General features: G+C 36.4%; 1 protein-coding gene and 1 long non-coding RNA gene across 3 annotated transcripts; both read left to right on the top strand.

Annotated features, from left to right (window-relative positions):
- Nucleotides 1-235: 235 nt before the first annotated feature.
- On the top strand, nucleotides 236-1,528 carry LOC122009026. The gene is made up of 2 exons (XR_006119455.1): nucleotides 236-267; nucleotides 1,333-1,528. It is a non-coding gene; the product is annotated as an uncharacterized LOC122009026 (long non-coding RNA).
- A 9,106-nt stretch (nucleotides 1,529-10,634) lies between these two features.
- Nucleotides 10,635-13,086, top strand: LOC122010351 (transcription termination factor MTERF15, mitochondrial-like). 2 transcript variants are annotated; one of them, XM_042566850.1, is made up of 2 exons: nucleotides 10,635-11,903; nucleotides 12,872-13,086. In XM_042566850.1, the coding sequence occupies exon 1, from the start codon at nucleotides 10,743-10,745 to the stop codon at nucleotides 11,856-11,858; it is 1,116 nt and encodes a 371-aa protein (XP_042422784.1). In that variant the 5' UTR covers nucleotides 10,635-10,742; the 3' UTR covers nucleotides 11,859-11,903; nucleotides 12,872-13,086. The 2 variants fall into 2 exon arrangements, with proteins under 2 accessions (XP_042422784.1, XP_042422785.1); XM_042566851.1 differs by lacking the exon at nucleotides 12,872-13,086 and adding an exon at nucleotides 12,162-12,782.
- The last annotated feature ends 598 nt before the right edge of the window (nucleotides 13,087-13,684 follow it).

Genomic DNA, 13,684 nt, shown 5'->3' with positions numbered 1-13,684 from the left:
TCAATGGATCTTATAAGCCTCAAATAACACCAATTACTTTAATTTGTAACTTTTTCTTCAAGTTTGATTCTCTTTGGAAAACATGCTTATATTGATTAGTTTTATTAGCTTCTATTGATTAGTTTTATTGAAGTAACTGAAGGTGGAAAACATGCTTATTAGATTGAAATGAACTTGAATATTTGCAGGAAAAGGAAAAGGGACATCCTCCATCACGAGTTGAATTATTCAAAGCTTGCTTTACTCATGCCAATGGAAGTCCTTCAAGTAATATTATAGCAGAAAGATTGGTAAGCTATTTTATACTCTTCAATTATGTTGTAGCAAAAATGAATTATTTTAATTGTCATTATATATTTAATAAGTATCAACATGTTATGTTTTGATAAAGGCTGCAAAGAATGAATTAACAAATCAACTTCCTAAAGATTCTAATGACCCAGTGAATCAGAATGATATATTTGCTCAAATCATGAGACTAGATAGACCTGGTCGAGTACGTATGCTTGGTGATGGTATTAGTCCATCTAATTTATGGGGAGAAGTTCCTAGTCGTGGCATATGCAATCGACTAGTGATGGAACAACAGACAAAATTACAAAAAATGGATGAGCAAATTAAAAAGCAAGGCCAACATATTGCAATGCTAGAAGCTAAAATTTCTGATCAATCAAACCAGAGTCATTTTTCAAATTGTAATAGTAATCAACACACATCACCAAGTAGTAATCCACAAATGTCTGTTCCTCATCATCCATCTTTACGAGTAAAGTTTATTTAATTTCATTTTTATTATGCGTTTCACACATCTTCAAACTCTTCAAAATTTTAACTCTATTTTTCTTTGTTAGATTGGATGTTCTGTTTTGATCAAAAGTTTATTTGATTCAACGAAAATTGTGGCAAAAGGAGTGCTCCATAGCATGGATCCAAATACTATAGTAGGGAGACAAGTACTAGGACCAAATTGGTGTGAAATAAGAATACAAGTTGTCCTAGAACTAGAAAAGAGTTTAATTAGACCTTATGATCTTTTACAGAAGTTTGAGGATACACTTGGAGGAATGATATCTTGGCCTTATCATCTGGTATATTTTTTACTTTTCATTGAAATATTATTAATTTTTTATATTTATCATGTAATTATAATTTTAAATAAATATGAAATGCATTTGCAGTTAACAGTAAACGAAGATTACTATTAGGTGAATATGGAATGATACTTTACATTTTCTTGTTTGGTATGATATTTAATCTTTATCATTTTTTCTATTAACTTTTTGTCTTCATTGTTTTATTTCACTAATACAAATTTATTCATTGTATTCGTAGGTGATAGGTACTTGGATTTTTGTGAAGCAATATGACGGTTGAAGATGGTCTGCCTAGTTAGATTTTATTTTATAAGACTTTGTTCTAAAACTTATTATTTTTAGTGTAGTGTGTTGTTAGTTTTGGATGTAAAGAACTTGTCGTTAGTTTGCATTTGTAACTTTGACTCAAATATTTGTTGGATGAATTTAGATTATCTATTTACACTTTAAATTGTATTTTATAATTTTTTTTCTATTCTAAATGGTGGATGGATTGTGATGATGTTCAAATATTGAATTCATGTTATATATTCTATATAAATATTAATGATCATTTCAAATATATTTATAAATTATTATAATGACATTTGCTACTGTTATAATAGATGAGTTAAGGTGGCATTTAAAATGATTTTATAAATTATCTTTACTGACACTTTTTATTGCCCTTATAAAAAATATAAATATCATAATAAATGAGTTTTTGTGACATTTAGCGTTGTCATTGTTATGATGATAACACAACATATATAAATGCCCCTAAAAAAGACTTTTCTTGACATTTTAGAGTGTCGTTATATCTTTAAATTAGGACACTTTTCATGTTAGCATTGATATTGTATAATGACATTATAAAATGTCAAGAAATTGAGGAGGGTCTAAGACGACATCACTTTATAGGACATTTTTGGTAGATGCCACCAAAACGTTAGTGTCACCATAAATATGTAATAAGGACATTTATGTGTGTCATGAAAGACTAATTTTCTTGTAGTGTCTCCACTTAAGTGGCCTAGGTGCTAGACACTTGTCTGACGATTGACTAGCGCCTAGTGAATTTTAGAACTTTATTTTAAATCAAAATCAATGTACTCTAGGAAGTCTCCTTAATCTTGTTGGAACATGTTGGACCGACAAGAGGGAGTGAATTGCCCGTTGAAAATAAGACAAAAACACTTCTCGATCTTTCAACTCAGATTAGTAGCACACTTATAAAAAGGAAATTAAACAACTAATAAATTAAAGACACTAAGGAGTTACTTGGTTACAACATAGATGGTTGTTAATTCAAGATAGAAGAAAGCACTGAAAAGATCTCCTTCGTGTAGGCGGAGAAACCTATTACACTCGTTGAATGCTCAGATTTGTGCTAGGAAATGAATACAAAAGTTGTTTTATTATTCCTAGCCCCAGGAGTCTTTTTATAACCAATAAAAATTCTATCCGAAACTGGAAGGCACCTTCTATAGGGTGGAAGGCGGCTCTAGTGTGGCAATTTTATCTGTGTGAAGATAAAGTTTTATCTTCGCCAACGGTCACTGGGAAGGCGCCTTCAAGCCATTGAAGGACCTTCGCACTATTCATGGAAGGCGCCTTCTATGGCTTAAAGGCGCCTCCCATAAGGCAGTTCAGCTTCTTTTCTTCTCCGCTGCTCCGATCGTCTGGATTATTTCGTCCATTAGAAATTGGGCTCATCCAGACCCATCTTCCGTCCTTCTCCTCGAGCAAGCTTCCGCTCTGGCTTCTCGTCCCTCGGAAACACCGCGCACTTCCTTCTTGTCCACTAGCGTATTTTTTCGTAGCACCTCATCCCTCAGACGCATCGAGCCCGTTGACTCTCTCTCGTGATGTCCTTCTTGCTAGTTGCGTCTTTCGCTCGACTTCTTGTGCTCTTAAGTTCCTTCACACTTAGACACAAGGGTTAAATAACAACAGGACCTAACCTGACTTGGTTGATCATATCAAAATTACCACGGGGTACTTACAATCTCCCCCTTTTGATGTAAGCAACTCCAAGTTAAGTTAGGGTAAAAAAATAATAATAATAAGGTAATTAATATCGTAAATAATAATGTGTAAAAAATAATGATACCCTCCCCTTAGACTTAATCTTCACTTCTCCCCCTTTGATCACATAAAAATAGGATACTTTAAAATGCTTTGAGAATAAAGTCTAAAACAAAGTCTAAGGAAAAATACTCTTATCTAGAAAATTTTAAAAGACTAAACATTGAAAGATTTGGACTTAAATAAAATACTTTGAAAAATATTTTTAATTGTTGAAAAAAAAATTTAACAGATAGATAAGGCAGATAAAAAATTTCATATAAAGTTGAGATTATTGTAAGTAAAAATAAAGTCCATTCTACACTAAGACATATTTAGAAAAATAGTTATTAATCACGAAAATTTTAAACTATTTTATGAGAATGCATTATAGCAAGTAACTTCACAAAAAAAATAAAATTTTTAAAATTTGACTTTTCAAGAATATTTAAAAATTTACATTTGGATAGATAATTCATAAAAAATTCAATAACGGTCATAAAATTTTAAAATTTTTCTTACATATAAGTGATGAAATTATTATTTTTTAAATATTAACTTCTAATTAATTTCTAACAAAATTTATGCAAAATAATTTATTTGAAAGTATTTTTATAACAATTAAATGCTTAACAGTTAGTCAATTAAACATTCATTTCAGTAATTAGCTTCTAGATTGTGACGATACACTAGACCTTCTTGGTTATTGGAACAGCAACCACTAAATTTTAATTAAAAAAAAAAATAGGGCATGTAAAAAAATAACCTAAATATGATTTTGGAATCCAAAATAAACTCCTTCCTATAGGATTATTTAAAAATTTCTTAGGAATGTATTTCTATGATATTTTTCTAATTCAACCCTTATGGTATTTAAAGTGCTAATTTAATCCATTAAATCTTCTAACTTGTTGAATATGTGGAGCATGCACGATTTTTAATTCTTCTATTTCTGCTTTCAATTTTTCATTTTCCATTTTTATCTTGTTGAAGTCTTCTAATCGACAAGATGTTACTAGAATTCCTTTTAATTTAGCATTTTCTTTTTCTAATTTATAGGAATTTTTTATAACATTTTTATAAACTGAAATAATTTATCAAGAGGTAGAGACCGTACCTGACTTACTTTGTCGATCCCATAATCTGAAGCTCCCCCTGAAGTGTTGCTGTCTTCTGATGTCGCTCCCCCTTCATCGATGCTCTCAATGCTCATTTCAGACGAGCTTGCTTCGTCTTTATCTTCTTGGTGACTTGCCACTAGCGCAAGTCCAGCGAGGGCTTTGATCTCTAATTTGGACGATGTTATGTCCCATGTCGCCTTTAGATTTTGTACTTCTTCTGGGTTGGCTTCTTGTTCTTTTCCTTGTCCTTGTCTTTGTTTTCCAATTTTGGGCAGTTATCTTTCACGTGCCCTTCTTCATTGCAGTGGTAGCATCTTACATTTCTTTTTTCTTCTTTTACCATGCACTTGATTAAATTTATTGGTTTTAAATAACTTTTTAAACTTGCTTACCATGAACGTCATTTCGTCATCATCGAGAGAAGATTCAAAATTTGGTTCGTCCATTTTTTTTATTTTAAGGTGATGTTGTGCTTGGGCTCCTTCTTCATATCTACATATCTCATATCATGAACTTCAAAAGTTGAAAACAATTCTTTTAGGATACTATTTGATCATAGACGTTCGATAGAGGGGGGTGAATATCGATTATGAAAAATTCGTCGAGTAAACGCAGCGGAAAAGTAAAACAATGCAATGCTAACACAAGAACCAATTTTACTTGGTTCGGAGCCTTTGGTGACTCCTACTCCAAGGCCGGCACACAAGGGTGCTTTCGTTGGACAATTCACTAGTAATTCGAAGAATGTTACAATTAAGAATTACAGGAATGCTAATAAAAAAAATTAATACCGACAAACTGAAAAGAAGTAAACTAAAGACAGCGCTTTGTCGGAGTAGCCTCAAGGCGTCGCAAGAGCACAGTAGAGCAGAGAGTTCTGAGTTGTTGTTAAACCTCCACCCCTGCCCCTTCTTTTATATGAAGCTCGGGGCGCCGCGGATCCCTTCCGGGCGCCCTGGTGGGACGTGGCAGGTCCAACCAGTGAGCTTCACGTGGCGACGACGCGTTTGGATAAAAGTTGCCTCCCGGGCGCCCGGATCCCTTCCGAGCGCCCAGACCTCCGGGCGCCCGGACCTCCTTTCTCCAAAAGACTTCTTCTCCTGCAAGACAAGGTTAGTCCGAGGCAAATATATAATTTATAACCTGCAAAATAGAGTGTTAGTTTAGTTTATAGTTTGACAAAAATAGTATGACTTAGATTCCGTCTTTCCGAGAGTAGTCACGATCTCGACTTAGATATCCGAAATGGATATAAGCCGGATCGACGCCTAATGTTCCCTTCCCGGGAACGCGTCCTCACAGTCACTCCCTTCCAGTGACTTACCTTTACTCACCTGCCAGACGTCTGGTCAGCCCTTCGACTCGTCTGGACTTCTCGCCAGCTATCCGGTCAGCCGGTCGTCCTAGATGGACTTCTCGCCAGCTATCTGGTCAGCTCATCGACCTAGCTGGACTTCTCGCCAAGCATCCAGTCAGCCCGTCGACCCGCTTGGACTTCTCGCCAACTATCCGGTCAGCCCCTCGACCTATCTAGACTTCATCTGCACACTCGGTCAGAGTGTTAGATCACGACAAACCTAACTTAACCTGATTTGTCGTTCATCAAAACCTGAGTTAGACCGTTAGTGCTAACCGCACCAACAGATACTTACTTCTAGATCCTTAGAGATATAACAAGCATCTACTAATAATGCTTATTCAGTAGTCCTAAGAAATATGTTAAGTGTGTACCTTAGTGAATCTTGGTTAGTTACCTTTTCTCCAAGATTTGTGAATTCGGTGATAAATTCTTTTATTCTTGAGTGAAGGTGTACAATGGTTTCACCTTCTTCTAATTTGATGTTGATGATATGGTTCCGGAGCAAATCCCATCTTGCAAGTTTTACCTCCGAGGTTCCTTCGTGTAGTTTCAAGAATTTTCCCCAGACCTCCTTGGTTGACTCGTAAACTTCGATCCGATTGACTTCTTATGGCGATAAGATGCTTAGCAGATGGAACTCTGCTTTGTCGTTTGCCACGAAGTCGGCTTGCTCCTTCTTAGTCTATTGGTATTCTTCTTTGTCTTATGGTGCTTTAAAACCAAATTTCATAATTAGTAATAAATCAAAATCAGTTTTAAAGAATACCTCTATCTTTTTCTTCCAAATCACGAACTCCCCCTCGAACTTAGGTGGGTTAATGCTCAGTCCGATCATCTCTTGTGCTTCAATCGACAGTTAGTCCTTCTAAAGCAACCTAGCTCTATACCACTTGTTGGAACAGGTTGAGTCGGTAAGAGGGGGTGAATTGCCTATTGAAAAATAAAACAAAAACTCTTCTCGATCTTTCAGCTCGGATTAGTAGCACACTTATAAAAAGGAAATTAAATAACTAATAAATTAAAGACACTAAGGAGTTACAATTGGTTACAACCTAGGCTGTTGTAAATCCAAGACAAAGGAAAGTACTAAAAAAATCTCCTTCGTATAAGCAAAGAAGCCTATTATACTAATTGAATGCTCAGAAATGTACTAGGAAATGAATACAAGGGTTATTTTATTATTCCTAGCTCAAGGGGTCTTTTTATAGCCTCTAAAAAATTTTATCTGAGGCTGGAAGGCAACTTCCATAGGGTGGAAGGCGCCTCCAATGTAGTAATTTTATCCATGGGAAGATAAAGTTCTAATGGTCACTGGGAAGGTACCTTCAAGCCATTGAAAGCGCCTTTGCACTATTCATGGAAAGCGCCTTCCATGGCATGAAGGCGTCTTCGCATTGTTCATCGAAGCTGTCACGCCCCAGGCAGTCTCTACCAGAAGAAATTTCAGCAGCATCTCCTCTGTACGGGTGACAATATTAGACTTTACTACAAAGTCCTCTGGGCCACATATACCTCGGCCAACATGGCCGGAATGATAATAATAAAATACAACTAAACAACCACGCGGTTTATATATTTCATCCTCTGGCTGGCATAACCACGAAGTTTATATTTGAAAACCACCTACTCCACTACTACGACGGAAAACTTAAAACCACAACAAAGAAAACAACGTAGCGGAAATCATAAGTAGTAGACCAAAACTCGATAAAAGATCCTTGAGTACAATCCTACATCACAAGTATATATAAATACATAACAAGGAACCAAAAGTCCAAAGAGTAGAAAACCGTCGCGAAGCAAAATGGTGGGGGACTAGCGACTGGAACCTCCTGACAGCATCAACCTGAAATGGTAATATCAACGGGGTGAGCCAAATCCTCAGCGGGTATCGGGTTGACATGCATAATATGAAATAACCAATAGAAATAAATATCTGTACAGTCTCTTGGAGTAATGAAAAATGCATAACTGAAAGAAAAGGAGAAGTTGTACTCACCAGGACCTCCTATCAGAATAATAAGGTCGTCAGACCAAAAGTAAAATGTCTCTGTATGCATGTCAAACATATACATCCATCCAATATACAGTAAATAAAATGCAGCAAACACAAGCAATAAATGCAGTCATGCATATGATGTCAATGACATGCCCTGGTCACCCCTGACGCCAGTCAACCATCTCACACACAATGGTGAGACTGAGTGGGTAGGGCTATGACAACTGTGCACTCTGCCATCACTGCTCCTAATGAGTGATCAAGTGGACAGGATGTTGTCGAAGTACACCTATCCTCCTACCCCAAATTATAAGTGGGGGAGCTCAATGCTCTCATCTCCCTGAGCCAGTCCAGAGGAGGGATCCTTGACAGTTACCACTCTGTAGTCACACTACCGATGAGCAGACCAACGGATCACTGACAGAGCAACCTGCTACAACACACTCTGGCTGAATAAAATCACTAACCTATATATGAGTGGTTGTGTGAGCAAATCTATGTAACTGCGATGTGCTCAACAATAATGGAGCTACCAATCGCACAACATGCAATCATGCAAGATAGTGCATGACACTAAGCATGCAAATCCTGGCCATATCTACCTCCATAACATATGTACTAAAAATAAATGGATCAAATAATCGGATCTAAGTACATGGGTCAGATATGGAAAATGTCTAGTCCGGTGTATCATAGGGTATGATATGTCACTACCTCTATGAGCATAAATAATGATGGAAATAATAAATCATAAATGCAGAACAGATGAAAACATGCAACAGGTATCATGTAATGGCATACCTAAGCAATAATAAACATAATTATTACTAAAGGTTATAACCTGCTATGCATATCAATATGACATATCACAAGAGATAAGTCAAGATACCTGCCTCCAATATAGTGCGTGCCAAAAGAAACCCTACGTAAGGCAACTCGTCGCAAATTAGAGTCCTGTAATAAATCATACATGTATAATTTTATTTAGCTAAATTCAAATGAATTAAGTAACTAAAGAAAATGCCCAAACCTAATTAGGGAATACCCTAATCAACATGATCATTCACCCTACCTAAATTTAGTCCCTTGGTCAACTAGGGTTAATTTCCTTAACCCTAATCGTTCCATTATACAATTTGATTTAAGTCTAAACCTAAATTAGCTTGAACTCTCCCAAATATGAACCTAATACCGGAACAATTTACGCCCTTACCTCTTCCTCCCTAGCTGTCTATGATGACCAAGATTCTGGCGATGCAGACCTCCGGCTAACAGGAAAGTGGTGGCTGGAAAACAATTACTGTTGGAACCTCATGGTTTCTGTGGCAGCAACACAGATCATTGCCAATGTCAGATCAGCAAGTACCAAGAACTAGGGCACGATGGAAATCAAAAGAGGTAGATAGTGGAGGCTAGCTCATCCTTGGATCCCCGAACACCTTCTCATGCCGACGATCTAGGGGCATGGGTGAGGTGGAAACTCGGCGTCGGCAATCAAACTCGCAGTTGTCGGTGTCGGAGCTCCATGGTCGGCGACGCTGAAGAGGAGCGACACCAGGAAACCAGGGCACGACTAGGGCCACACCAACGTCGACAGCAAGAAGAATCGAGGAAGAAGGCTCATCCGACGCTAGAGCCCGAGAGGAGGAGACGGAATCGGGAGGGGAGATAGCATCAGCTAGGGCACGCGAGGAGAGGGATTGGCTTGGGTTTTGTACGCTCGGGGAGGAGGAGCGTCACGTTGTCGTTGGTTGAGGAAGAGGAAGAGGAAGAGGTGGTCGACGCCGAGAGGAAGGGAAGCGACGTCGGGTTGGGGGAAGAATCGGGCGGAGAGGACTTAGGGCGTGGGTGAGAAAACGAAGGAAAAGAAAAAGGAAAAGAAAAAGAAAAAGAAAAAGAAAAAGAAAAAAATAAAACTTTTCTTTATTCAATGGGGTAGTCTAAATAGGTTTTTCCATTGTCCAATAATTACCCCCGTTAAACTCGTCATACGAGTTCCGAAAAATTTTTAAAAATTTTCTAAAAATTTCAAAAAATTCCGTTAAGGTTATTTCTCCATTTATCCTTATTATTTAATTAATATTTATTGTCGTATTTTACAAAAGGCGCCTTCCAAAAGTCAATTCAGTTTCTTTTATCCTTCGCTGCTCTGATCGCCTGGGTGACTTTGTCTATCAGGAATTGAGCTCACCTGGACCCATCTTCAGCACCTCATTCCTCGGATGCACCAAGTCTGTCGACTCTCTCCTGTGTTGTCCTTCTCACTAGTTGTGTCTTTCGCTCGACTTGCTGTGCTACTAAGTTCCTGCACACTTAGACATAGAGGTTAAATAACAATATAATCTAACTTAACTTAGTTGATCACATTAAAATTATCTTAAGGTATTTATAAATCTATCTATATCCTTCAAGTAAATTGAGAATAGTAAATTTTAAATGGATTGAATAAAAATTTAAAAACACACGTGAAAAACTACATAATTATTTTGTGAAAACTAGGATTATAATGAAGATGTGCCGTGTGCTTTTGATATTACGAGGGTTAAGTAAGTGAAATATGAAATTCTAAAATTTAGATACGCGGTTCAATAAAATATCTTAAATTTAATGTATTAAACTGGCCTGTGTTTGCTATGTTTTTTTTTTTAGTTTTTAAGACAACTTCAAATTTATTGAAACATTTTTAATAATTATAATTTTAAATGATTTTTATATGATCTAATTAATAATATGTAATTATATGATTATATACATATTATATTAATTTTAAGAGAAAAAAATAATTTTAAAATTTTACTATTATTCTTAAAATATAAAATTCAAACTTTACGGCCACAATGATTAAAACTTTTTTATTCTAACTTTTTTATTTTACCAATCTCTTTAAAAACCGAATCCAATGCCCTTGAAGATCATATTCGTGCATCGTTAGGTAGACAGTTTGATTTCCCGTTTATGGGTAGATTTTACAAAATACGAAACATATCGGGCGTCATAAGTGAAATTAAAGCAGAAGAGGAGATTAAATGTGCGATGTGATTCAAGTAGGGTTTTACAATTCGCTCTTTGGGTTCGATTCGTGACGTCCTTATCTGGTCGGCGGACACTCCGGCTCCGACGCCATGCTTCGCTCCCTAGTCCGCCGCCATGTGCTTGCCCCATCGACCCACCTCCGACGCGTCTTTTTCTCCACTGGAACTTCCGTCTCCTCCTCAGGCGTCACCGCTTCTCCCGATCCCCACTTCATGGCCGAGTACCTCGTGAAAACATGCGGCTTCTCCGCGGGCGATGCTTCCAAGGTCTCCAAGTTGCTCCTTCGTTTTCAGTCCACCGAGAAGCCTGACGCCGTTATAGGATTTTTCAGATCTCAGGGCTTTGATGGCGCTAATCTGAGAAGGATAATAGCTTGGAGACCAGGAATGCTCGGCTGGGATGTGGAGACGCAAGTCGCACCAAAGTTTAAATTATTGCGCGACATGGGATTATCTGAGTCCGACATCATCGGTATCGTTCGGCTGCACCCTATCGTTATTGGCTTCAACAGCGAGAATGCGCTTCTCGCCCGATTCAAGGTTTGGGAAAGTTTATTGGGATCGAAGGAGATCCTCCTCAAGAATCTCCGGAGGTGTGGATGGTTTTTTAGCAGCAACATTGAGAATGTAGTGCGCCCCAACATTAACTTCTTACGGGATGAGTGTGGTATTCCTGAAGAGAGGATTTCTCTCGTCCTTAAAAGGCACCCAGCCTTCTTCACGCAGAAACCAGATTCCCTCCGGGCATTGGTAGATAGAGTTGAGGGGATCGGAATTACCCGGGGATCTGGGATGTTCCTCTGGATCCTTGATGTGCTGCACGGGGTCAGCAGGGAAAAATTTGAGGCCCAAGCCAAGATCATGAACAGCTTTGGTTGGTCGAACTCGGATTTCGTTTCTGTAGTCAAGGTACATCCAACTTTTTTATGGCTTTCCACAGAGGTATTGCAGAGAAAGATGGACTTTCTAGTTAAGGATGTTGGAATGACACCTTTAGACATTGCTAAGCATGCAGTGGTTTTACGATTAAGTTTGGAAAAGAGGTTAATTCCTCGATTTCATGTGATGGAGATTTTAAAATCTGAAGGGTTATGGACTTCACAGATGAAGTTATCTATGTTTTTCTCATCGCCGGGACCAAAATTTTTGCAGAAGTATGTACTCCCTTACAAAGATAAATTACCCAAACTGCTTGAAGTCTTGTGAATTGTAGCTGAGTTTGAGAGGAATATCCAACAGGGGTTTATTTGGGTATGATTTTTTTTCTTGGATGACTCGTTCTAGTTTCTGATATGCTTTACTTATTACTGTCCTTGTTGGCCAATTATAAATGTAATTGCTAATACAGACATGAGGATACTAGTTTTTTTTTTTCAAATTTATTTTCTAGTACCTGATTGACTTGCAAAGCACCTGTTTTAGGAAGTTGTCAGTTGAATTCCTTGCAAAGTAGAAGAAACTGTCTTTTAAAATTTTTAAAAAGTGATTTTTTCCCCTGTTTTCTTTCAGCAAAATTTGATTCATGTTGTGTGGTACAGTGACATCTGCCAAGGTTAATGAGAAGTCACTTTCCTTCAACTTAACCTATCTTATCTCTTAATATTGTTGAAAGCTGAAGGAGAATAGCATTCTGGTTAGAAGCTTCTTTGTTGAGCTTCATTGAAAATGTCACTCTTATTATGTGGATAGTCTGTCACCTACTTAAATTTCCTTTTTGTTAACAAATTCATTGAAAATTACAGTCTATTTCTGAATGCTGTCAATTACAAATTCTTACATATATGTGAAACACTGTTTGCCTGAGATTCTTCTTGTATAGTAATTTGAATTGTAAAGTATGATAAATGTCGATTAGCGGATTCATGAGAACTTGAGGTGCGAGGAGTATACAGACCAAAAAGAGCTTATTTATTATTATTATTCAAAGGTATCTAAAGATCTTATACTACTATATGTATGGTTGTTCTCAAAAGAAGCTCAGGCAATCACCAAGGCAGCTTTGGTTGTTGACTTATATCTCATACTTAACAGCCCCTTTGATCTGTTTTACCTCTTATTGCTTAAATTTTCAAATAAGTATCTCGTTTTACCGCTTATTGCTTTAATTCTTTAATTTTACTGCTTATTTATAAGCTGTTTGATTGGATTTATATTCATCAGTAATCTGTATGTTACTGTGTTATGTGCTTTCTTGCATGTCATTGGGTTATGTGTTTTAGGGCCTTGGAATATGAAGTAATAAAAGGCATCCCGTGCACGAAGTTTCCGCCATGTGAGGTCTCGGGAAAGGATCCATTGTATGTAGTCTTACCCTATTTTTTACAAGAGGTTGTTTCCAGGGTTCGAACTCGTGACCTTTTGGAATATGAAGTATTAAAGGGTAAAGATTAAAAGGCTTGCTACCATGTGTACCAACTATTCTATAGCTGTTAAAATGTATAATAATTAATATAATACTATTGAAATGTTATAGTAGTATTGTATGATAGTTATTTAATGATTTTTATAATTATTTTAAAGTCATTTTGATGAAGTTTAAATAATTTTGATCAAGTTGTTAAGAGTATTTTTGATATAATAGGATTTACAATTCAAAATTTTAGGATCTAAGGTTTAAGGTTTGGAGTTTACCTATAATTGTGTAGGAATTATTTAGTAGCTTCTATAATTATGGAGCATATATTTAGTAGTTTCTACAACTATATAGTAGTAGCTTCTATGACTATATAGTAGTAGTTTGTACAACTATTTTAAAATTATTTTGACCAATTTAAAATGATTTTAATAAAATTTGAATGATTTTAATTAGGTTAGTAAAGATTATTTTGAAATAATAATGTTCAAGGTTTGGGATTTTACACAAGATTTTAAGGTTTAGAATTTAGGATTTAACTATTACTGTGTAGCAATTAAAATTTAAGTAGCTAATACAACTGTTTTAATATGATTTTGATCAATTTAAAATGATCTTGATGAAGTTTAAACAATTTTGATCAAGTTTGTAAATACTATTTTGATATAATAGTACTTTG

Source organism: Zingiber officinale, chromosome 8A (genome assembly GCF_018446385.1).
Source record: "Zingiber officinale cultivar Zhangliang chromosome 8A, Zo_v1.1, whole genome shotgun sequence".
In the NCBI taxonomy this organism is placed as follows: domain Eukaryota; kingdom Viridiplantae; phylum Streptophyta; class Magnoliopsida; order Zingiberales; family Zingiberaceae; genus Zingiber; species Zingiber officinale.
This window is presented reverse-complemented; position numbering and strand designations above follow the sequence as displayed.